Raw genomic sequence first — 26,062 nt, forward strand, 5'->3', positions numbered from 1 at the left:
ACTGGATCTTTGCAAATAATGTCTTGATTGTTGTACATATTCAATTGGTATGGGAAAGTCTGGGAACAGAAAATAACCTAGCAGCAGTGTTTGATATGATTTATTTTTAAAAAGAAAGTAGATGAAGCCATTATTTTGTAAATTTCAATGCAACAAAATACAATTTTCCTTTCATAATGATTTAAGAGAAATATTGAAAGCAATTTATTTTTAAACAAATAACTTCCTGGATGACACTGTTAGTGCTTATGGTATCTTATATTTCCATTATTTTTTGTGAATTACGGGAAAAATTATGTCAAGACAAAGACACAAGCAAGCATTTCTGCAACAAAGTAGCTAATATAAACATAATTTTTCAAGAGAAGTGAGAACACCAACTAGGGAGAGTTTTATTATTAGAAAGAATGCTGTCTCTTTGCAAGAAGAGTTTCCAAGGGAAGTAAATTTTGCTGAAATAAATTTATAAGGAATTTATTATAAATGAGCAATACGGCAGTTGTGCCATAGAAAGTTTTATTCCCTGCTAGAATGAGATATGTATAGCCTACAGTTACTTTGTGTACCCCGTTCACAGCTTTGTGCTGTGATGCAAGAACAACCTGAATCATAATTGTGCCAAGTTTATTTCGTTTCTAGATATAACATTTGTGAGCACGAAGCTTCTTAGCTTTTGAGAAATATCCATTTAGTTTGCTTCAGAATTTTATCCCGTTTATTGTTTTAGTTGCTGAGCCTTTGTATGCTGATGAAGGTATGCCTTTGCACCTAAAACACAACTACTAATTGAGAAAAACAACTAATTGGATACATTTGGAATATTTACTGTTCTTGACTAGATTAACCTAGTTTTGCAATAATCCTGCAGGTATGCCTAAGCAAAATCTTACATCCTAGTGAACTTGGAATGCACAAGGTTGTGTGCTGATATTGCACCACATAGTGCACTTTTCTGCATGCAGTACACTATGGTGATCAAGTTAGTGTACTGTAAGTAGATGGTACACTGGCGATCAGGTTAGTGTACTGTAAGTAGATAGTACACTGGTGATCAGGTAAGTGTACTGTAAGTAGATGGTACACTATGGTGATCAAGTTAGTGTACTGTAAGTAGATAGTACACTGGTGATCAAGTTAGTGTACTGTAAGTAGATGGTACACTGGTGATCAGGTAAGTGTACTGTAAGTAGATGGTACACTATGGTGATCAAGTTAGTGTACTGTAAGTAGATGGTACACTGGTGATCAAGTTAGTGTACTGTAAGTAGATGGTACACTGGTGATCAAGTTAGTGTACTGTAAGTAGATGGTACACTGGTGATCAAGTTAGTGTACTGTAAGTAGATGGTACACTGGTGATCTATTATACTGTAAGTAGATAGTACACTATGGTGAACAAGTAGTCCACTTTAGTCAACTGCTAAGATTAATGAAGAAGGTACAGCTTTCCCTTGTTGTAAAGCCCTTTGTTATTACATGATTCAGGATATAACACAGTACTTTTATGGACCCCCTGTCCCAAATCATGCTAATGTATAACAATATGGGTTGAAACAAAAACATGGTGAAATTTAGTCTGATTTCTTCATTTCCTTTTCAGAACACTATTATTTAACAGATTTAGATAGTACCTGTTTTAAAGTGGTTCAGTACATTATGCTACTCAATATATTGCAGTTCTGTATATATAACAATACTCAGTATAGCATGGTTCTATACATAATGCACTTACAGTGATGGACCCTGACTGCCACTGTATAATGAGGGAGAGCTGTAGTACATAACTATCAGTAATGAATGTACTGACAGCTTTTCAGCAATAGGAATTATTGCTGTGTTTTTCTTTATTATGGTAAACCAGTAGTGAAGAGAACAGTACTATGTTTACATGCATCATCTCACTATAGGGGCCCCAAGTGGTTGAGTGGTCTAAAGCACTCGCCGTTATGGATCACTGCCATCTCACCTCTGTCTGGGTGGGTTCAAGTCTCAGGTATGGCCAATATGGGTATGTGAGAAAGCTTGCCAGTAGCTTCTCATGGGTCGTTGGTTATTTCTTGGGTTTCCCCAAGTTTTTCATCTACCATTTATACTGGCCACCATGTATAGCCTATCTTGTGCTGAAAAATGGCATTAAACCCTACAACAACAACAACAACAACAACAACAATCTCACCATATATTAGAAATTATGATGACAGTGATGATGAGATCATTTGGTACACAGGGGCACTTAAACTATAACGTTTCTTTAATCTTTGAATAATTGTGGAAGGATACTGAGTAAATGTAGGAGGTGAGTTAAAGAGTGCCCCAGTGCATGAGTACTGGTAATATTAGTTATTGTTGTTGTGGTTGTTTTGTTGTTGTTATTATTATTATTATTATTATTATTATTATTATTTCCTCTGGCCATGGGCCAAGTTAGCTTATGATTCTGTATTTGGCATCTGTTATACATTGTCCTCCATCTACTGTCCATCCATCTGTAAACGTTTGTGAACAGTATGGGAGCTTCACTTTTGATTAAAATTTGTTCATATTTGGTGTGTCATCTTATTTCATCAAAATCTTGGATGAATTGAATTATGAATAACATTCACTCTTATATTTAAGGCATTGCATTTGATCAGCTGATCTTGTGAACAATGTTAGAGACATGTTTGGATGTGGGAGGTATTGGGTTCGATCCCCAGCCAAGTCATACCAAAGACTTACAAAAATGGTACTAACAGCTGCCTCGCTTGTCACTCAGCATTAAGAGGTTAGTGTTAGGACTATTTGGCCTGGTGTTAGGATAATGTGACTGGGTGGGAGTCATCATGCTACATGTCTGCAGCATGATGTCCCAGTGCTTGACATTACTATAAACTGCCACAGTGCAGACATTGTAGTGATTTGACTGCAAAATTGTTAAAGCTACATTAAAATCCAAATCACACACACACCATGTTTTGGATCAGATTTGTTTGGTATTAAGCTTGAGTCATCAAGACATCAGATGAATGTGATTTTGTGTGATATCCTTGCATATTGTTGAAGTGGTCTTGTATCTGATTGATTTTGTGTGAAGAAGTGGTCTTGTATCTGATTGATTTTGTGTGATATCCTTGCATATTGTTGAGGTGGTCTTGTATCTGATTGAGTTTGTGTGATATCCTTGCATATCGTTGAGGTGGTCTTTTATCTGATTGAGTTTGTGTGATATCCTTGCATATTGTTGAGGTGGTCTTGTATCTGATTGAGTTTGTGAGCTTGATCAAAATTAAAATGTATGCTTTTATATATTTCATAATGAGATATTAAATAATATCAGTGGGAGAAAAATGATATAGCCACAGTGGTGATACCACTTTTGTTATCACAGTAGCAATACTACTTTTGTTAATACCACTTTTATTATCACAGTGGCAATGCCATTTTTGTTATCACAATAGCAATACCACTTTTGTTATCACAGTGGCAATACCACTTTGTTATCATGGTGGCAATATCACTTTTATCACAGTGGCAATACCACCTTTGTTATCACAGTGGCAATACCACTTTTGTTATCACAGTGGCAATACTACTTTTGTTAATACTGCTTTTGTTATCACAGTGGCAATATTACTTTTGTTAATACCGCTTTTATTATCACTGTGGCAATGCCACTTTTGTTATCACAATAGCAATACCACTTTTGTTATCACAGTGTCAATACCATTTTGTTATCACAGTGGCAATACCACTTTGTTATCACAGTGGTAATACCACTTTTGTTATCACAGACTCAGCTTGTCTGAAAATGATGGAGAAATCAGGCATTGATTAGTGTCGATTGCAAACTGAAATTAAGTGAAAATTAAAATTAGGATGCAGCATATCCAATACTGAAATCAGTGTTTCCCTTTACCCTCATTTGCGCTTCAGAGACCCCCACATTTTTAATTTGGCCCCCAATTTTGATACCAAAGTTTGTTTTTTACACAGTCTGACCCCCAATTTTGACACCCAGGAGATTTTTTACTCTCAGTCTTGCACCCCTAGGGAATAATACACTTCTGAAATAGATTTGCATGCCTGCTAGGATACAAACTTCATGTCTGGGTGCACAAAGAAAAGTCCCCAAAAGTAGCAGCCAGAATCCTTACAAATAAACTTACAATCAATAACATCTTTTGTTTAATGATGTTATATTCTGAAGTTTGTTTGAGTATTTTGTATTGTTAATTTAGTACATTTATCCCAGCAATGTTCATTGTATCAATCTGCACAAGAAATGTGTCAACAGAAATAAAAATTTCTTCAATTTTGCATGAAACTATTTATTAATTTGGCAAAATACAACATTTTAAGCATTATATGTACAATCTAAACTTGTAAAATACCACTGCCCAAAAATTATTGTAAAATTTGAGAAATCTTTATCGTAATGCAGCTGTTAGTCACATTGACAAAGAATGAAGAAACAAATACATGCAAATCATTGGTTTTTGTTTTGCCTTTAAAAATATTTAATACATGTAAATAGAAAATCAATATTTTTTTTGGGGGGGGGGAGAAATAAAGAAATATTTCAGTTGTGAAGTAGAAGCTTTTTGTATTGTCACTCATGGCTACCATTCAGAACAATGCATTGTTTCCACTTCAGTCATGAAATTAACAGAAAAACCATAGATATCCTCTGTATATTGTCAAGATCATGGATAGTTGTATCAATGTGTGAATGCCATGAGTATTAGTAAGGTGATGTTGCATCTGATTGGCTGAGCTTATTACGTCTGTGAAAGCCACAATTCTGATCCAGTGTTGATCAATATTGAAACAAGGGCTTATGTCTTCAGGATTTTGGACGTTGTTGAAATTGAATGGACATCCATGCATATTAATGAGGTTTTCTTGCATCTGATAGGCTGAGCTTGTTTCTATTGTTGAAGCCATATTTGTGACCTGATTTTGGTCAAACTGCAAATGTTGCCTATTTTAATGAGATACTTCACATCAGATTGGCTGAATTTGTTACTGTTCTAGATCTAGAGACAATACTTTTTATCTAGTTTCAGTTAAACTTGGTGAAAAGTTTAATTTTAGCAAGGTCTTGGATGGCTTCTGTTATGAGCAAGTGACTGGGCCATTATCTTTAGAACAAATTTGTTTCAGGATATAGTAAAGTAGATAAAATCAGCATAAAGTTTGGTTTATCTTGGTTGTCATCAGTGCCAATACAGTAAAGGAGTGGGGGATTCTCAAATACATTGTGTGCAGCAGTTATAGAGGACTGTCAGCAGCTGAATTGCTGAAAAAAAACTAGTTTCAGTGAAATGGTGGATTCTGAACGTGATTCATTTGATAGAAATTTCACAGATGCTTCCAGTGTTGAGTCAGAATTTGATCAAAAGAAAGAAAGAAAGCTCCAGTGCAAGCTGGGTACTGACACTTTTGATGAATGTGTGAAAATAAATTTTGCTGGTATTGATATAAAAGACTTTAGTCTGATGCCAGCAGTCAGAAATGTAAGGGAAATCGAGACATGCATCTGTATTAAGAACGAAAGGGCTTTCATCAAACTGATGGTGGAAGTGATCATTATAATAGGAGAACTGTAAATATGTTTTGTTACTACTCCTTCCCAAAAAATATCCTCTCAAAACAAGCTTGGCTGGAAATCCATAGCAAATCTTGGGGATAAATGTATGGTTAGCCGCTGCCACCTGATGAGACTTTTGGAGTGGTTGAAATAGGGGTTCATCTTCGTTTCTTAATGTATGGTGCAAACAGCAGATTACTGTATGTTTATGAAGTCCATCCAAATGTCTGGATGCAAATTAATTTGTATTTGTGATGTTTTTCTAAATATCCAGTTGCAGTCTAGAAAATGTAGGATCCCAGAATTTATACTACCATAGTTTACCATAGTGTACTATAATATTTACCATAGTGTACTACCATGTTCACCCTAGTGCACCACCATGTTCAGTCTAGTGGACTGTCTTGTTTACAGAAGTGCATTTCCTTGTTCACTTTATGTGTATGATTCCACATAACTTTTGTTATTCCATTTTTATTGGAGCTAGATTAACATAGTTGTGCTTTTTGCCTTTAAGTATTTGTTGAATAAAATACAGTTCTCCTTTGTTATAACATGGTAGTAAAGGTCATTCACCACCAACCATGTTATATATGAAACCATGTTATAGAGAGTACTATGAGATATACGGAAATGCAGTATATTGAGAATATCAAAATATACGAAACCATGGTTTAGTGGTCACTAGTAAAGTTTGTTAAATAATGGTGTTTTTGAAAGGAAATGATGATATAAAACCAAGTTTCGCATTTTCATTCAGTCATTCTTGTTATATATTGGTATGATTTTCATCATGGGGTTCATTGTAATACCACATTATATCTGGAATCGCATTATAACAAGGAGCATTATAAAGGAAGAGCTGTAATTAATAAATCAATCAGGCAGTCAGACCAATCATTGGTTTAGCCCATATGGATCAAAAAAATGTATGAGACAGCCATTACTTCTGAAAGGCTTTAATTATAATTTGGGTATTATTATATAATAGTTGCTGATCAATAGAGATTTAATAAATATAAATGATCTGTACATTTAGGATGCAAAAATTGTGTGACCTGCCTGCACAGCAAGTAAAAGCACAGAATCTTACTTTGCTTCATTCTGTGTGTCCATATATCCATAATCATCTATTCCAAAACTTGGCTAATTTCTTTCTTCGTCCATTCTGTCAAGGTGACCTGTGCTTGCTTTTAAACTGATTATGCAGATTTCTTTGCAAACACTGATGATATGATTAGATTTCATGTCATTTAACCCTTTTTTGGATTTATGTTTGACTTTTAGTTGATATTTGTTCTCTTTGTATTTTGTTTCCTTTGTGAAAACATACTTTTGGGGGTGGGGGTGAAAACTGATTCTTCTGATACTGCTTGTCATAGACAAAAGTATTTGCATATTTCTATCGTTATTAATCAGCCCTCAGTATGTGTATGGCATTTAAAAATTTTTACTTTTTAAAAAAATAATGTTTAAAATATCTTTTTGGGCTATATATTTTATATTCTACACAGTTATTATCGATGATCAACCTAGAATAGGCACACTGAAAGTTTGTAAACACCTATTGTATGAACATTTTGAGTTTTATTTATACAATGATGTATTTATATGATGATCAATTGAATTTGACCATTTTTTAAAATGGAGTTCATTGTGTTGTGCTGTTATTTGTCGGTCTGTCACCAAACTGGTTTCTGCACAGTAATTTTGTATTGTCTACCATCAACAGTTACCAAACCTTGTGGATAGCTTGGGGTAAGAACAAACCCGATTGATACTGGGGTCAAAAGTTTAAAGATGAAGGTTATATCGAGTGAAGGAAAATAAATGTTTTCCACACAATAAACTTCGTTGATCATTTGCACTTTGGGTAAAGAAGAACCCTCTCAGTTTCCAGCTCCAAAGGTCAAAAATAAAGTCACTGACCAAAAAAAAAAATTTTTTTTCCCGTACAATAACTTTAGTTCTCCATCATCATTTGTTAGGAAACTTTGTGGATAGCTTGTGCTTGGGGCGAGGAATAACTTGGAGTCAAGTGATCATGGTCAGAAGCACTGTGACTCAATGAATTGACTTGAGTACTGCACCTTCATCTTAAAAGTAGGTTTCTGTGACTCGTATTTCACATATTACTGATTTTGGTTCAATTGATGCTTCTACTGTTCATGGTTTAATCATGAAGCTTGATGATTGTATATATTTCTCTTTGTACCAAAAACTGTGACCTGTGTTTGACATTTTGACATTTGACATGTCTAGCTTGTCCTAAATAAAACCAGTATGGTCACCCTTGAAAGTCTTGTTATTGCTTTTTATTCCTCCTGAACAGAAAGTCATATTGACATGGGGTTTTCACTGAAGGTGTTTTTATGATATTTAGCTGGTCCTAAATGCAACAAGAGACATCTTGAAAATCTTGTTATCACTACTCTTCCTGAATGGATATTCATATCAATATGTTTTCACTAAGGGACTTATTATTATGTCTACTTGGTCCTAAATGAAAATGTTGCAAATATGATGTCCAATATTGTCACCACAGTTGCCATCTAGAAAATCTTGTTATTATTACTCCTTCTAAATGGATGGTCGTATCAGCCTGGGGATTTTATTAAATGACTAGTTGGGCCTAAATGAAAAGATTGCTTTCAGACACGCTGTAGGACCACCGCAGTGGCTAGTTTGAAAGTCTTATCACTACATCTCTTGAATGAATGGTCATATCAACCACTTTGTTTTGAAAAACTTCTTATGATGTTTTGTTGGTCATAAATAAAATTGGTGCCAATCTTGCTTTAGTATGGCCACTACCATAACCATCTTGAAACTCTTATGGCTATTTCCCCTTAATAACTGCTCATATCGACATTGTTCTTTCAGCAAAAGACTTATGTTTGTTCTTAATGGAAATAGTTTCAGTATGATATCCAATGTGGCCACCATGGCAGCCATCTTGAAAATATTTTTATTGTTACTCCTGGACTGGGGTTTCCACCAGAAGAATTGTTATGATGTGTTATTGGTTCAAAATGAAAATTGTGCCAGTCTGACATCCAGTATGTCCACCACTGCAGCTAATTTGAAAATCCTGTTATCACTGAAGATTATCTGAGTTGGTTTCAACATTCATTAGTTAAAGGCGCAGCCTGTGTAAATTGTCCAAATTTGCATTCATTTTTTTTCTGTTAGATTCAACTGTTGAATATTGTTGACATTAAGCTTGTGTACAATCTGAAAAGGCTGAAAATTGGTCTTAAAGACAGTGAAACTTTGACATACATAGGGCTTTCCTCATCTAAAAATGGAGCTTTTCTACATGTAATATGGTCACGTTGCAAATCAAACTGGCAAATGGCAAGAGTAGATGTTTGTGCTGTCATATTAATTTATGTGATGATAAAATAGTATCTACTGTTGTTGCTAATGGGATATAACAGTTTAAATACATGGTAATGTCCTCTCCTGGAACTAAAGCACATTTAATATGCAGTTTTAGGGTATTGGATAAACAAGTAAATTTCTTATGTAATTGGATTGTGGGGGTCTTTTAAAAGTATTGAAAGTTTATGCTATCACATCACTCTCTCATGTAAGATAAAATAATAAAAGGATGAGCCCTCTATCTTTTTATCTACATGGTAAATGCATACCTATACCAAGTTCACCCTTAGTGAAGGTTGAATGTTAATAAGTGAATCTGCATAAGAGCTTTAAAGACAGATTAACCCATTAAAGACAGATTAACCCATTAAAGACAGATTAACCCATACACAGCCATGGACAAAGTAAATCCTATATACCGCCTATCTTTTTGACATGAAAGCATTTCACAACTCTTGACTAATTGTTCAAGAAATGAAGTAAATATTATTGGAGTCATTGAAACATACTTTGAAACAATCAAATATGGCCTTGAAGATGACACAAACCAATTTCATATCTCTACCTACAAGACTTTAAATCTTTAGATTTTAACAAACAGTAACTATTCTCAGAAAATGGTCCCATCCCATTAATTATAATGACATTTCTAAAACCACTATGTATATCTAAAGACTGCCCAGAGTCTTTTCCCAAAATTTAAAGTTTGTGTCTTTAATAGCATAGGAAATAAATTGCATTGCTAATGATGGGACATTACAGACAGACATGAAGACATAATCTCTACCTTTTTAAAAGTTGCATGGGATAACAGGTATGCTAATTTTTGTTTTAATTTTTTTAAAATTCTGAAAGTCAAAGCACAATACACAATATATAAAATAAATTCATATCTCTGTACTTAATGATATAAGTAATACCTATACACAGTAACCATAGTGACAAGACTTTCATTTTTAATTTTCAGTTCTATTTATACTTTTGTTACAACTATAAAGAAGAGAAACTCTTGCTGAAACATTTTTTTCCATATAACCTAATAATATGATAATCCATTTGTTCATAATATATAAATTTTCTACTCATTTGTCATGACTGTATAAGGAACAGTTGTGAGGTGCATACAAATAGTGAGTGAATTATTAATAATTCTTTTAAACACTGGTTTTAAAGATCCTCTATCAATTATATTTAATGCATATCCATTCTTCCTTCACCAATTTATGTAAAACAATAACTGATTTCAGTTTGCTGCAAATATTGATTGAAATTATGCTCTTAACTAGATTATTAATAATCGAGCATTTGTAGTTAATTCTTTCAAGTCACCCTTCTTTCTCTCATGCTTAATTTAGATCATTTTCCAATTGTTGGAAGTGTGTAGCTCTGTTATATCGGTTGTACTTTCAGCTGTTTATTCTTTCTCAATCTCCTTCATGAAATTAATCTCATCCATACAAACGCTTTTTCCATGAAACACATTTCATCTTCTGAGATGTGGGTCTTTGTCATACTGATGTTTACATGGAATCATTAGCTTCTTTGGTAACAGCTGCAGTTGTTCAAATATGTATACCTTATTCCTGTGTGCTATTTATAAACTCAAATACAAGAATCAATGCTTTTCAAAATATGAAAGTTTGATTATTTTGTATATCTTGACCACTCTCATGGGCTAAGTGGTTAGAGTGTCCGCCTTGGATACAGGAGGTCACATGTTCGAACCCTGACCGAGTCATATCAGAGACATAAAAAAATGGTACTGGCAGCTGCCTCGCTTGGCACTCAGCAGTAAGAGGTTAGTGTTGGGACTTGTTGGCCTGGTGTCAGGATAATGTGACTGGGTGGGACATCGTGCTACATGTCTGCAGAATGATGCCACAGTGCTAGACATCACTACAAAATGCCACATTGCAGACATCATAGTGATATGACTGATTTTTTACTAAAGCTATGTAAAAAATCCTAATCACACACACACACATATAAAGTACAGTGATTGTCATGACATTAGTAATGTCAATATGCATATAAAGTAAAGTGATTGTCATAACATTAGTACATATAAAGTACTGTGATTGTCATTATGTTAGTCGTGTAAATACGCATATAAAGTAACAGTAGTTGTTATTACATTAATGTCAATACACATATAAAGTACAGCTATTGTCATGACATTAGTCATGTCCATACACATATAAAGTACAGTGAATTTCATGATATTAGTCATGCCAATACACATAAGTATAGTTATTGTCATGACAGTCATGTCAATACACCTATAAAGTACAGTTATTGTTATGACATTAGTCATGTCAATACACATAAAGTAAAGTGATTGTCATTACATTAGCCTTGTCAGTACACATATAAAGTACAGTGTCATTACATTTGTCATGTCAATACACATATAAAGTACAGTTTCATTACATTAGTCATGTCAGTACACATATGAAGTACAGTGTCATTACATTTGTCATATCTATACATTTATAAAGTACAGTGATTGTCATTGCTTTAGTCATGTTAATACACATAAAGTACAGTGATTGTCATGACATTAGTCATGTCAATACTTGTATAAATTACAATTATTGTCAAACATTTGTCATGTCAGTACACATAAAGTACAGTGACTGTCATTACATTAGTCATATCAATACAAGTTTAAAGTAATGTCATGACATTAGTCATGTTAATAAACATATAAAGTCAGTTATTGTCATGACATTAGTCATGTCAATACAGTATAAAGTACAGTGTCATTACATTAGTTATGTCAATACACATATAAAGTACAGTTATTGTCATTACATTAGTCATGTCAATACAAGTATAAAGTAGTGTCATTACATTAGTAATGTCAGTACATGAATAAAGTACAGTGATTGTCATTACATTAGTCATGTCAATACACATATAAAGTACAGTTATTGTCATTACATTAGTCATGTCAATACAAGTGTAAAGTAGTGTCATTCCATTAATGTCAATACGTGTATAAAGTACAGTGATTATCACTGCACCTCCACATTGATATTATATTGTTAGTATGTAAGCATAATCTTTGCTGAATAGTGCTGAGTAAAATTTGTGTATTAAAAATGGCAAAAATATGCCAACAGATTGATAACTTGGACAATGGATGCATTTATCAGTCACAAGGGTGAATGTGCTGCTATAGAATTACAACTTGTAAATATCTTTATTAGCGGTCTTGCTTATGATTATTTGACAATGACAATATATTGCAAACAGTTATAGATGTCATAAATGGGAATAAAAACTGATGAAAAAATATTTCATAAACTTTGAATAAGATGGGTACATAAATCTTGAAGCTGGTAAGTATTGTGAATTTTAAAGAAGATTCATAGTATGATTTCATTATATCTAAAATCATGCTATAATGAAAGAGATTTTACTCTTAGTAGGTTTTGTTATTGCCTCAGATTTGAAGTTGCAGTGAAGAGTGACCTATTTGTAGGGTTCCAGTTTTCACAGATCTTGTTACCTCAGACCACAAATTTGAAGTTCCAATGAACAGGGATCTGTTTGCAGGGTTACAAATTTATGCATTGACAAAATTTTCTCTGTGTGTGGGTGTGTGTGTGCGCGCGCGCACACAAAACATTAATGAATTCATGCTAGATAGATAGAATAACAGAGCAGGGTTAGAAATACTTTTATAACATTTGTTTGCCCACTATGCAGGTATTTAAAACTAAGCAATGGAGTTCTCAAAATATGTGCAAAAAAAATAGATTTTCCATCTGTCATTATGTGTAAAGAGTCCATTTTATCGATTTTGCTCCATGGCAACAAACTTTTATGAAACTGTTGCCATTGGAAGCTGGATGTTTCACTGTGCTTTCATTTTGAGTCATTTGATTGCCCAACATTTGCTTTAAAGTAACTGGGCAACTGGGAAATGGAATTTTCTACCTCAGATAGAGAAATAGATAATTAGATAGGCAGACAGTCAGGCAAATTTCTTGATTTCTTGGTTACTTGGGAATAAACGGTTTACAAGCCTTTTATGGAGTGCTGCTTTTACAAAATTAATTGTAAGTTGGCATGGGATTATAGTGCTGTTTGCTATTCACATGTGTGTATTTTTTTTACCTGCCTTGACTGCTGATACAAAATATGCACAAATGCACAAAGTTGTGGAAGGAGATATATATATGTATGGAAGCTAAGTGTAATAATTTTATGCCTTTCGTTAGGGAATTAAAATTTATATTTTTATTCACACTGCACAGGTGTGGGTGTACTCTTTTTCTGAGCCAGTCACAAGAGACAGTACATAAAAAGCAAAACATTCTGCTCCTTTTATATGAAAAATTGTGGCAATTTTAAATATTTGCTCAATGAAAACTTCACTAAACAGATACTCATGGGACCAGAAAGTTTAGCGCTTTTATATCTGTGGCCAGTACACAGCATTTCAAATGTTACAGTCAAACCTGATATTGAAGACCGCTGTTATAGAAAACCACCCATCACAAAAGACCATTTTTATTTATGCAGGTTTAGCTGTATTAAGTAATGACTTCTAGTGAGAGACCTCTATTTGGAGACCACTTTTTGTTGGCAGAATAGGTTAGTCTCTTGAGACATGCTTGACTGAATTTGAATGGTCTTAAGACCAAAATATGTATCCAGTCTACAAAGGGAGACAACTTTAAGAGAGGTTTTATTGAAGTTAATTTATGCAAGACTCCTTGGTGAGGAACGCAGTTAAGACAGATATATCATTTCCAAGTCTTCAAATATGACATTCATTCCAGAGAGTAGAATTACATTATTTCAGATAACATAATATACAGTATTTGTCTTTGGACTCACTTCAGAGTAAAGAATGCCTTATCATACAAGGGGCCCTGAGTGGCTAGTGGCACTTGCCTTGACAGCACACTCACGTCTCACCTCAGTCTGCATGTGTTCAAGCCTTGACTTGACTAATGTGGTTATGTGGGAAAGCTTGTAAGTACATGTAGCTTCCTATGGGTCAGTGATTATTCCTGGACTCATCCTCATTCAAAATACACTGGCCTCCATGTGTGCCTTTTCATGTGCTAAAAATGCCATATTTATATTATGTCCCTACTGTAACAGCAGAAGGAGGCATATTTGTTTGCCACTGTCCATCCTTGTGTCTATATATTTGTACCAATTCGCATGCATCTGTTCTGAATCAACTGTAATGCAATAGCACAAAACTATTGAACTTTTTGCACAGTCATAAGTAGATGACCTGATTAGATTTTCAGGCAGTTATATTGACATATTTTGGAACTTTCTTGGACTTTTACTTGTTTGATAAAACCCTGGTTAGCATGATGAAGCAAAATGTACTAAAGGTAAACAATTAAAAATTTGTATGCATATTGTTATATTTATACTGAAATGACCGTGTTAGAATTTTAGGACTTTATGGCCGTTTTCAGTATTTTAATGTCAGTAATATAGAACCTGTTGCTATTACATTGCTTTACTTCCTCTACCACTTATACTGGCTGCCATGTATCATGTACTGAAAAATGGTGTTAAACCTACATTAACAACATTACTTTAGTTTCTGGGATGGAAATCACATTGTCCATATAAGAAAATTCCAACCTTCCATTAGATGGAAAGTTCTAGAAGTTCAGAACTGGAAAGAAGACAAACTTTTTCTGTTCGCTCATGTCATAGACCTATAGACAGTAGCCATTCTCATTCTTAAGATGATATCTTTGGTCGAATTTGGTCATGATAAACAAAATATTGCCACCTTCTCATATCTAAGATGTATGGTATGTGGCATTTTAATATAATATAGTTAGGTTGTTTTCATCTTCAATTCATTAGTATTAATTCATAGTTTAAGCTGTCTTGTGAGATTTAATGCATTGTTATTCCACTCTGTCAGTAGTGTCTTTTATGTATTCTTCCCCATCAGTGATAGGGCAAACGGTAATTGCTTCGTGGTTAGAGTGTCCGCCCCGGATGCGGGAGATCATGGGTTCAAACCCATCTGAGTCATACCAAAGACTTCTAAAATAGTACTAACAGCTGCCTCGCTAGGGGTTCAGCATTAAGAGGTCAGTGTTAGGACTGGTCAGCTTGGTGTCAGGGTTGGACATCATGATGCATGTCTGCAGCATGATGCCCCAGTGCTAGGCAGCACTTTAAACTGCCACACTGCAGACATCATAGCAATATGACTGGAAAATCATTAAAGCTATGTTAACAATCTAAATCACACATACACACACAAACCATAATTATTTACAAATTCATATTTCAATCAGTTTTGGTTGTTTCCAATCTCTTGGGTAGATTTAGTCTCCCCAAAGTTTGTTTTGGTAGACTAACATATTTGTCTAAATATATATGTTTAAATATCTGGTTGGATTATTCTTTGACTAATTAAATTAGTTGAATTTTAGGCTCTGTTTAGTAGGTCTCACACCAAATAAATTTTATATATAGTCAGTTTAGTTGGTCACACACCACTCATTATTATTCAATATCATGCTATTGTTTTTTGCTGGTTTCATACCTGGCTCATTATGAATACCAAATTGCTGGTTTCAGGTTGTCTTTATCTGTAGGTTTCATACCATTCATGTGCTATAATCAATGTTATTGATTGTTGCTTTTTGTTGTCAGGACTTTTTTTTTCCCTAAGCAATATGTCACAGAGGGACAGATGTGGATTAAAAAAAGCCCCATGGGATATACACCCCATCTGCCTTGCATGCACTGATTACCAATGAACAGATGGGTGTCTGTTCTGTTGTCTTTGGTCTGTTTAGATATGGGGCCATGCATGAAGTAGAAGGGGAAAGTCCCTCTTCCTCCTTCTCTGTAAAGCATATGGATCCTTCTCTGAGTCACTTGGAAGTAGAAGAAATCGCCTTGATCCCAGGAGAATCTGAGATTCTAAATGGCACTTTGGAACCCAAATGAAGATTAGTACCTTGGTGGAGAAGGCCACAACTTAATCCCAGGAGAATAGGGGATCATTCTCAGCAGAAAAATATAAGGCCCTTGGACCCCTGACAATCATTCTGACCAAATCAATGTTGTTTGGGTTAGGTTCAGGGTCCCTCCAAGAGAGGAAATACTAGGGTCAAGAGTAGGTCACCCCTTCTCAGTGTGAAGGAGGAACAGCACCCTCACCAGGACCATAACCCAAGCAACAAGCAGATAGAGCCTCCTTGGAAGGGGAAATCAATGGTATCATTATATAAATTCAGAGAAAGTTCCTCCATCTGTTATGTCATCTGATCAGTGATTGGCCGTGGCCAAGCAACATTCACCAATCATTCAGACCACATCATTAGAGGAAAAGAGATCAGATTGAGACTCCCCTTTGGTAAAGCTACAGACCAGGTTGGTGATAGGGCATCTGCCAGAGTAGGGAGGGGATCAGATCATCATTCTCTCCTGTCTGATTCCTCTTGATCCCTACAGGATGTGGAAGCATCCATTTTAGGAAAGTGAATTGTTCTTTCCTTGCTGATGAGCGTCATGGAGCCATATAACTTGCATATGTAGAGCCGAAGAGGAGGGAGGTATGCCAGTCATTATCCTCAAATGCTCAAGGAAAGTCAAGAAGCTTCCTCGTCCTCCTGCCAAATCTGCTCCTAGCGTCAAGGGGCTGAAATGTTGTACCTCCCAGGGGCAAGAGCATGACAAAGATATTGTTACTATCCTATTAAACTGTAATGAGTTTGCCAAAGAGATGACCAAGACAGCACCTCCTCTTCCCATTAGGTTCTCTACCTCCTCCCATATGTTGACTCAGGCGGTAGAGGAGGAACAGGTGTGGTCTTTTGGGTATAGAGGACAAGAAAACTTTCTCTAGTTGGAGGCTGCCTCATGTTCAGATCTCCTGTTGCTCCCTCATTACACTATCTGCAGTCTGTTCCCACCTCTACCTGAGACCTCAGGTCTCCGCAGCTAGCTACAGTATGCACTCCCATGCCAGTCCCCATACCCACCCCCAGATACATAGGTGTTGCAAGGGATGAATTTTCATGGGGACATGGGCTCACCCTCCATTTCAGACAATGTAAGCACCAGAGCTTAAGGCTAGGTTGCTAGATTCCATAGCTGCTTCTTTTTGACAGCCTCTTCCAATCTTCTGAAGGAGGAATCTCTTTTTCCAGTCATGCTACAGCTGTTGCTGGAGGAACTTGAAAATCTCATAGCATTCCTTGTCTGTGTCCATGGTGCCATCAGCAAAACAACTATACCTTTGCAGGGATGTTTTCTTGGATACTTCAAAAATCATAGAGGATCAAAGTAAGAACCTAATACTGGTCCCTTATTTCTGCATATAAGGAAAGTGTATCCAACCAGTTCACCATATGGACTATAGTGAAATTCTTTAAGTTCCAAATAAGTCTCCCTCTTGCCCATCTGGAGCTTGACATAGTTGCCAGAGAGGAAGTTTATGGACATTTCTCCCTTCCCTAAAGAAGGGGTAGGGGCAGTCCTAGAGACTCATTCTCTTTCTTGTCATGCATCCCTTTCTGAAGGAGATCAGTAAGTGCTGGTCTAGCCTTCTCTTTAGAGGTCTGTTTGAGCATAACAGACAATGGGTTTGGTCCTCTCTATAATAAAGAAAGGATAATAGCTTCAGTTTTAGGGGTAGCCTCCTCTAGCACAGTCCCCCATTCTTTGCAAACAGTCACATCTAGCATGGTTAAGAAAAGATGTGCACATCTGTTAACAGAAGAGACATTCGAGAGGGTGTTAAATGACCAGTATCTAGCCATCTGCTCCAGAATTTTCCTGGTATCCAAAATGGGTGGAAACTTTTGGCTGATATTGATCATTCTACTTTAAACATGTATCTTCAGGAGGAATCATTCAAGATGAAGACTACAGTTTGAGCCAGGATTGCTATATGGTCTGGCAACTGGGCAGACTCCATTTACATTCAGGATGTGTACCTTCATATCCCAATTTTTCCTCCTCACTGGAAGTACCTCTGGTTTGGTCGGGACTGGGAGGTTTTTCAATTTCATGTTTTAGCCTTTTTATCTCTGAATGAAGATCCTTAACCAGAGTGATGGGAACAGTTTCTGCCCAGCTGAGATCACTTGGGATCCCTATCCTCCAGTATTGCAATGACTGGTTGAGCTACAATGGTTTCATTGAGTCCCTAAGACAAGATCTTGCTGCAGTTCATAATAACCTGGTTGTGGCTGTTTCCAAACCAAGAGAAACTGTAGCTAGTTCCCTCTCAGGATTTTGTATACATGGGGAGATTAGCATGTATGCCCCTATGCTAGAATGGACAGAATCATGTTGCTTGTTGAGTCACTGTAAGCCAAGATTTTGCTTTCAGCTCCCTTATATTAACCCCTTCAGGGACCATGAACTCCATGGCAGACCTGGTTTGCTTAAGAAGACTGCACTTGCACCCCATCTAGTTTCGCCTTTTTGGTGAAATAGAAGCTGCTGAAGGATTCTCTGACAGCTTTAATTTCTCTAAGATTGAATTTCAACATGAGTCAAGTTGGTAAGCAAATCAGGACCACTGTATGAACATAGTCCCAATGCATGATCCTGGTGCCTACTCATATCGATATCTGGGCACATCTGGTCTGGTTCAGGGTGACCCTGATGCCTACTCACATCTGTATCTGGGCACGTCTGGTTCGGGGTGACCCTGATGCCTACTCACATCTGTATCTGGGCACATCTGGTTCAGGGTGGGCTGCTCACGAGTCAGAAGGGCAAGTTCAGCAGGGTATATGGTTCTTGGAAGAAACTACCCTCCACATACACAGTCTGGAATGAGGGTGTCTTTTTAGCCATACACGGTTGTGTCAATCAAATATGGAGGGTTTGGAACGTCCTTCTGAAGAAAAATATTTCGTTGGATAGTCTGTTCAGGAGGGGCAAGGTGTTCCCTAGCTGAGATGAACCTTTCATTCATGAAGATTAAAGCCCATGAGGTCTGAGCTATTACTGCCTTACAGGCCTTTTTATCTCATTCATCATTGGATGAGGTTATGAAAGCTGCATTTTGATTTTTACACACTGCTTTCTCTTTCTTCTGCCTTTTGTCTTCAGCACACCAGAACGAAGACATATTTTCTTTAGGGCTTATAGTTGTGGCACAGTTAGTGACCCAAGCAGACACCAGCTTGCATATCCTTACCATTAACGTGAGTATATCCTTTTCTTTAAACCAGGGAGGCACCGAGTGGCCAAGTGGTCTAAAGTGCCATCCGTTATGGATCACTGCCATCTCACCTCTTTCTGCGTGGGTTCGAGTCTCGGATTCGGCCAATGTGGGTATGTGAGAAAGCTTGCCAGTAACTTCTCGTGGGTCGGTGGTTCTTTCCGGGGTTTTATAGCCTATCATGTGCTGAAAAATGGTGTTAAACTCTAAACAACAATTCTTTAAACCAGTTTTGTGGCTATCAACCTCCTGGAAAATTCAGCAATGTAATAGTGACAGGTAATATATTACTGATGTTAAAATTATGGGGTGGGGGTAATCTAAGTTTAATGATATAACACTATGATATCCCAAAGTTAGTTGGTGTCCCTGAATAAGAAGACTTCTTTCTAGTTCTTGTTGCCTGAAGCTTTCCATCTATTGAGATGATGGATTTTTCTTACAGTGACAAAAGTAAATTCTGTCATGGAAAATAAAGCAGCATAACAGTAAAATGTAACAATCAAGTATTACATCTTCAGAATTAGTGCCCTATCCCCATCCATACATTTGCCACATTTTTGAAAAGGTTATAGATTTTCCTTAGACATTTTTTATAGGAACCTTGTTAGCATAGTCAAATTAATAACATTTTAGGTAATCAGATGTTTGTATGCATATGTTAATTGTTGTTGTTGTTGTGGGGTTTAACGCCATTTTTCAGCACGATAGGCTATACATGGCAGCCAGTATTAATGGTGGAGGAAGAACCCGGAAAACCCTGGAAAGAACCACCGACCCACGAGAAGCTACTGGCAAGCTTTCTCACATGCCCACATTGGCTGAATCTTAGACTCGAACCGCCGCATATGTTAATTGTAGAAATTTTTCAAATTGTCCCAAAATTTTGAAAAAGTTTGAAGTTTCTTTAGGTGTACAGAGGGAGCATTCATACTTCATAAATGTAGCTATAGTTAATGTTTAATTAATTTTTCAACATCTGTGCAAAAGATTTCACTGCATATAAATCTAATTATGCTTATTAGGTTTCCATGCAGATTGAAAATCCTTTGAAATTTAATGTACTAACCAATTTTGTAAAAGTAGACCTGATTATTAGAGAAAGTTTGTAGTGTTTATAGGGACAAATTAAATATTGTTTCAGAGATCATATTATTATGCCTAAGTTTGGCAGAAAGATGTGAAATCACACTTTGTCACAGAACAATGTTTGATTACTTTCATTATGATGGGTAATGTATGTACTTGCTTAGAAGTAAAGTCTCATTGCGGACTGCACAGACTCAGATCTGCCATTGCACAGTATGCTGGCAAGTCTGGGTCTACATTGATTGCTAGAATTATTTAGTAGAACAAACACAATAGACCCTGATCTGCCAGCACATTATGCAACATCAGATCAGGGTCTGTGTTGTTTGCATTTGGACTCTAATTATAAGTGAGTACATGTTGAGCTTAGCATAACAGTCAAAGCTACATGTATCTTCCTTCTCACTGGACATCACATAATGCACTGGCAGATGATGGTCTATGTTTATTCTGGTGGTTGTTCCTGACAAATTACATAGACCCCTATCTGCCAGTACATTATGCAATGGCATATCTGGGTCTGTACAATTTGTAGTTGGACTTAGAAGTGAGTACATAAGATATCTATAATAAATGACAAATTCACATTTTTATCTTTGTCAAATGTTTGCAGGATCATCACCAGTGAACCAAATTTAAACTTGCAGAAACAAGTAAAGCATATGAAGAAGTGCAATAACATACAGATTAAACAGTTACATTTTTCCCCAAATGAAGATTCATAAAAGTTAAACAGTTTTATTTGTAAACCTTTGATCAAAGTGCATGCATTTATGAAACTTAAATCACTGATGCCTGTCTGTTTTTTTTTAAATGACCATTTGTCTCTTAGCCTTTTCTGTTTGACATCTTTCAGTGGCCACTGACCACACCAATGAACTACAGGCTGGCATTGAAGCACGCACATTGGCTAATATTGCTGATGTTCTGGGATGCATGGCTGGCCCAAAAGGAGGTTTAAGAAGTGGGCCTGCAGCCAACAAATCATGGGCCAAGGCGTTCAACTTGCTTGAAGTAATTTACAGAAACAATATGACATAAATGTCCTCTTTCAACATTTTGTTTAATGGAATAGAAGAAAGGAAATCAGGTTGCAAAATAGTATATAGAAATTCATAGAAAGGAGAATCAGCTTTTAAGAAAGTATAAAGAAATTCATAAAAAAGAATCATTTTGCAAGAAAGTATATACAGATTCATAGAAAGTAAATTAGTATATAGAAATTCATAGAAAGGAGAATCAGGTTGCAAGAAAGTTTATAGAAATTCATAGAAAGGAGAATGAGGTTGCAAGAAAGTACATAGAAATTCATAGAAAGGAGAATGAGGTTGCAAAATTTTTTGTAGAAATTCATAGAAAGGTGAATGAGGTTGCAAGGAAGTACATAGAAATTCATAGAAAGGAGAATCTGGTTGTGAGAGAGTTTATAGAATTTCAAAATTTCTTTGGAGAGATTAGTTGAATTATGTTATATTATACATTTTCTTTGCATTTTTGCAAGAAATTAATTGAGTACCTCCTTGAAATCAATTAAGATAAAACTCAGATTTTCATTTATCCTTTTCATTTGACCAGCATTTTACTACATGTATTATTATTATTATTACTTCATGAATGATTTTCAACTAAATTAGTAAAATGTAATTTTAGTGAAATTAAATGTGTTTGGATGTTGTATGGATTCACTAATCATTGGTAGACATATTGTATGGAAGGAAGTGCCATGGTTGCAGTACTTTTATGAGAGGATAAAAGCACTGGACTATTCTAATAGCAACATTTTATGAGAGGATAAAATCACTGGACTATTCTAATAGCAACATTTTATGAGATTATAAAATCACTGGACTATTCTAATAGCAACATTTTATGAGAGGATAAAATCACTGGACTATTCTAATAGCAACATTTTTTGAGATTATAAAATCACTGGAAAATTCTAATAGCAACATTTTATGAGAGGATAAAATCACTGGACTATTCTAATAGCAACATTTTATGAGATTATAAAATCACTGGACTATTCTAATAGCAACATTTTATGAGAAGATAAAATCACTGGAAAATTCTAATAGTAACATTTTATGAGAGGATAAAATCACTGGACTATTCTAATAGCAACATTTTATGAGAGGATAAAATCACTGGACTATTCTAATAGTAACATTTTATGAGAGGATAAAATCACTGGACTATTCTAATAGCAACATTTTATGAGAGGATAAAATCACTGGACTATTCTAATAGCAACATTTTATGAGATTATAAAATCACTGGACTATTCTAATAGCAACATTTTATGAGAGGATAAAATCACTGGACTATTCTAATAGCAACATTTTATGAGATTATAAAATCACTGGACTATTCTAATAGCAACATTTTATGAGAGGATAAAATCACTGGACTATTCTAATAGTAACATTTTATGAGAGGATAAAATGACTGGACTATTCTAATAGCAACATTTTATGAGAGGATAAAATGACTGGACTGTTCTAATAGTAACATTTTATGAGAGGATAAAATGACTGGACTATTCTAATAGCAACATTTTATGAGAGGATAAAATCACTGGACTATTCTAATAGCAACATTTTATGAGAGGATAAAATCACTGGACTATTCTAATAGTAACATTTTATGAGAGGATAAAATGACTGGACTATTCTAATAGCAACATTTTATGAGAGGATAAAATCACTGGACTATTCTAATAGCAACATTTTATGAGAGGATAAAATCACTGGACTATTCTAATAGTAACATTTTATGAGAGGATAAAATGACTGGATTATTCTAATAGCAACATTTTATGAGATTATAAAATCACTGGACTATTCTAATAGTAACATTTTATGAGATTATAAAATCACTGGACTATTCTAATAGCAACATTTTATGAGATTATAAAATCTCTGGACTGTTCTAATAGCAACATTTTATGAGATTATAAAATCACTGGATTATTCTAATAGCAACATTTTATGAGAGGATAAAATCACTGGACTATTCTAATAGCAACATTTTATGAGAGGATAAAATGACTGGACTATTCTAATAGCAACATTTTATGAGATTATAAAATCACTGGATTATTCTAATAGCAACATTTTATGAGAGGATAAAATCACTGGACTATTCTAATAGCAACATTTTATGAGAGGATAAAATGACTGGACTATTCTAATAGCAACATTTTATGAGAGGATAAAATCACTGGACTATTCTAATAGCAACATTTTATGAGAGGATAAAATGACTGGATTATTCTAATAGCAACATTTTATGAGATTATAAAATCACTGGACTATTCTAATAGTAACATTTTATGAGATTATAAAATCACTGGATTATTCTAATAGCAACATTTTATGAGATTATAAAATCTCTGGACTATTCTAATAGCAACATTTTATGAGAGGATAAAATCACTGGACTATTCTAATAGTAACATTTTATGAGAGGATAAAATGACTGGACTATTCTAATAGCAACATTTTATGAGAGGATAAAATGACTGGACTGTTCTAATAGTAACATTTTATGAGAGGATAAAATGACTGGACTATTCTAATAGCAACATTTTATGAGAGGATAAAATCACTGGACTATTCTAATAGCAACATTTTATGAGAGGATAAAATCACTGGACTATTCTAATAGTAACATTTTATGAGAGGATAAAATGACTGGACTATTCTAATAGCAACATTTTATGAGAGGATAAAATCACTGGACTATTCTAATAGCAACATTTTATGAGAGGATAAAATCACTGGACTATTCTAATAGTAACATTTTATGAGACGATAAAATGACTGGATTATTCTAATAGCAACATTTTATGAGATTATAAAATCACTGGACTATTCTAATAGTAACATTTTATGAGATTATAAAATCACTGGACTATTCTAATAGCAACATTTTATGAGATTATAAAATCTCTGGACTGTTCTAATAGCAACATTTTATGAGATTATAAAATCACTGGATTATTCTAATAGCAACATTTTATGAGAGGATAAAATCACTGGACTATTCTAATAGCAACATTTTATGAGAGGATAAAATGACTGGACTATTCTAATAGCAACATTTTATGAGATTATAAAATCACTGGATTATTCTAATAGCAACATTTTATGAGAGGATAAAATCACTGGACTATTCTAATAGCAACATTTTATGAGAGGATAAAATGACTGGACTATTCTAATAGCAACATTTTATGAGAGGATAAAATCACTGGACTATTCTAATAGCAACATTTTATGAGAGGATAAAATGACTGGATTATTCTAATAGCAACATTTTATGAGATTATAAAATCACTGGACTATTCTAATAGTAACATTTTATGAGATTATAAAATCACTGGACTATTCTAATAGCAACATTTTATGAGATTATAAAATCACTGGATTATTCTAATAGCAACATTTTATGAGAGGATAAAATGACTGGATTATTCTAATAGCAACATTTTATGAGAGGATAAAATCACTGGACTATTCTAATAGCAACATTTTATGAGAAGATAAAATCACTGGACTATTCTAATAGCAACATTTTATGAGATTATAAAATCACTGGAAAATTCTAATAGCAACATTTTATGAGATCATAAAATCACTGGACTATTCTAATAGTAACATTTTATGAGAGGATAAAATGACTGGACTATTCTAATAGCAACATTTTATGAGAGGATAAAATCACTGGACTATTCTAATAGCAACATTTTATGAGAGGATAAAATCACTGGACTATTCTAATAGTAACATTTTATGAGAGGATAAAATGACTGGACTATTCTAATAGCAACATTTTATGAGAGGATAAAATCACTGGACTATTCTAATAGCAACATTTTATGAGAGGATAAAATCACTGGACTATTCTCATAGTAACATTTTATGAGAGGATAAAATGACTGGACTGTTCTAATAGCAACATTTTATGAGATTATAAAATCACTGGATTATTCTAATAGCAACATTTTATGAGAGGATAAAATGACTGGATTATTCTAATAGCAACATTTTATGAGAGGATAAAATCACTGGACTATTCTAATAGTAACATTTTATGAGATTATAAAATCACTGGACTATTCTAATAGCAACATTTTATGAGATTATAAAATCACTGGATTATTCTAATAGCAACATTTTATGAGAGGATAAAATGACTGGATTATTCTAATAGCAACATTTTATGAGATTATAAAATCACTGGACTATTCTAATAGCAACATTTTATGAGATTATAAAATCACTGGACTATTCTAATAGCAACATTTTATGAGATTATAAAATCACTGGATTATTCTAATAGCAACATTTTATGAGATTATAAAATGACTGGACTATTCTAATAGCAACATTTTATGAGAGGATAAAATCACTGGACTATTCTAATAGCAACATTTTATGAGAGGATAAAATCACTGGACTATTCTAATAGCAACATTTTATGAGATTATAAAATCACTGGACTATTCTAATAGTAACATTTTATGAGATTATAAAATCACTGGACTATTCTAATAGCAACATTTTTTGAGATTATAAAATCACTGGATTATTCTAATAGCAACATTTTATGAGAGGATAAAATCACTGGACTATTCTAATAGCAACATTTTATGAGAGGATAAAATCACTGGACTATTCTAATAGCAACATTTTATGAGAGGATAAAATCACTGGACTATTCTAATAGTAACATTTTATGAGATTATAAAATCACTGGACTATTCTAATAGCAACATTTTATGAGATTATAAAATCACTGGATTATTCTAATAGCAACATTTT

General features: G+C 34.5%; 1 protein-coding gene across 1 annotated transcript in view; it reads left to right on the forward strand.

Annotated features, from left to right (window-relative positions):
- LOC149780777 (L-fucose kinase-like) overlaps nt 1-26,062 on the forward strand; it is a 190,776-nt gene that overhangs the window by 108,680 nt on the left and 56,034 nt on the right. Inside the window, exon 19 of the mRNA XM_089937854.1 lies at nt 21,094-21,251. Coding sequence (XP_089793980.1) covers nt 21,094-21,251 — 158 coding nt within the window. The remainder of the gene's footprint in view (nt 1-21,093; nt 21,252-26,062) is intronic.

The sequence above is a fragment of the Sinohyriopsis cumingii genome, chromosome 16 (genome assembly GCF_028554795.1).
Source record: "Sinohyriopsis cumingii isolate HCF-2022 chromosome 16, ASM2855479v2, whole genome shotgun sequence".
Taxonomy (NCBI): Eukaryota; Metazoa; Mollusca; class Bivalvia; order Unionida; family Unionidae; genus Sinohyriopsis; species Sinohyriopsis cumingii.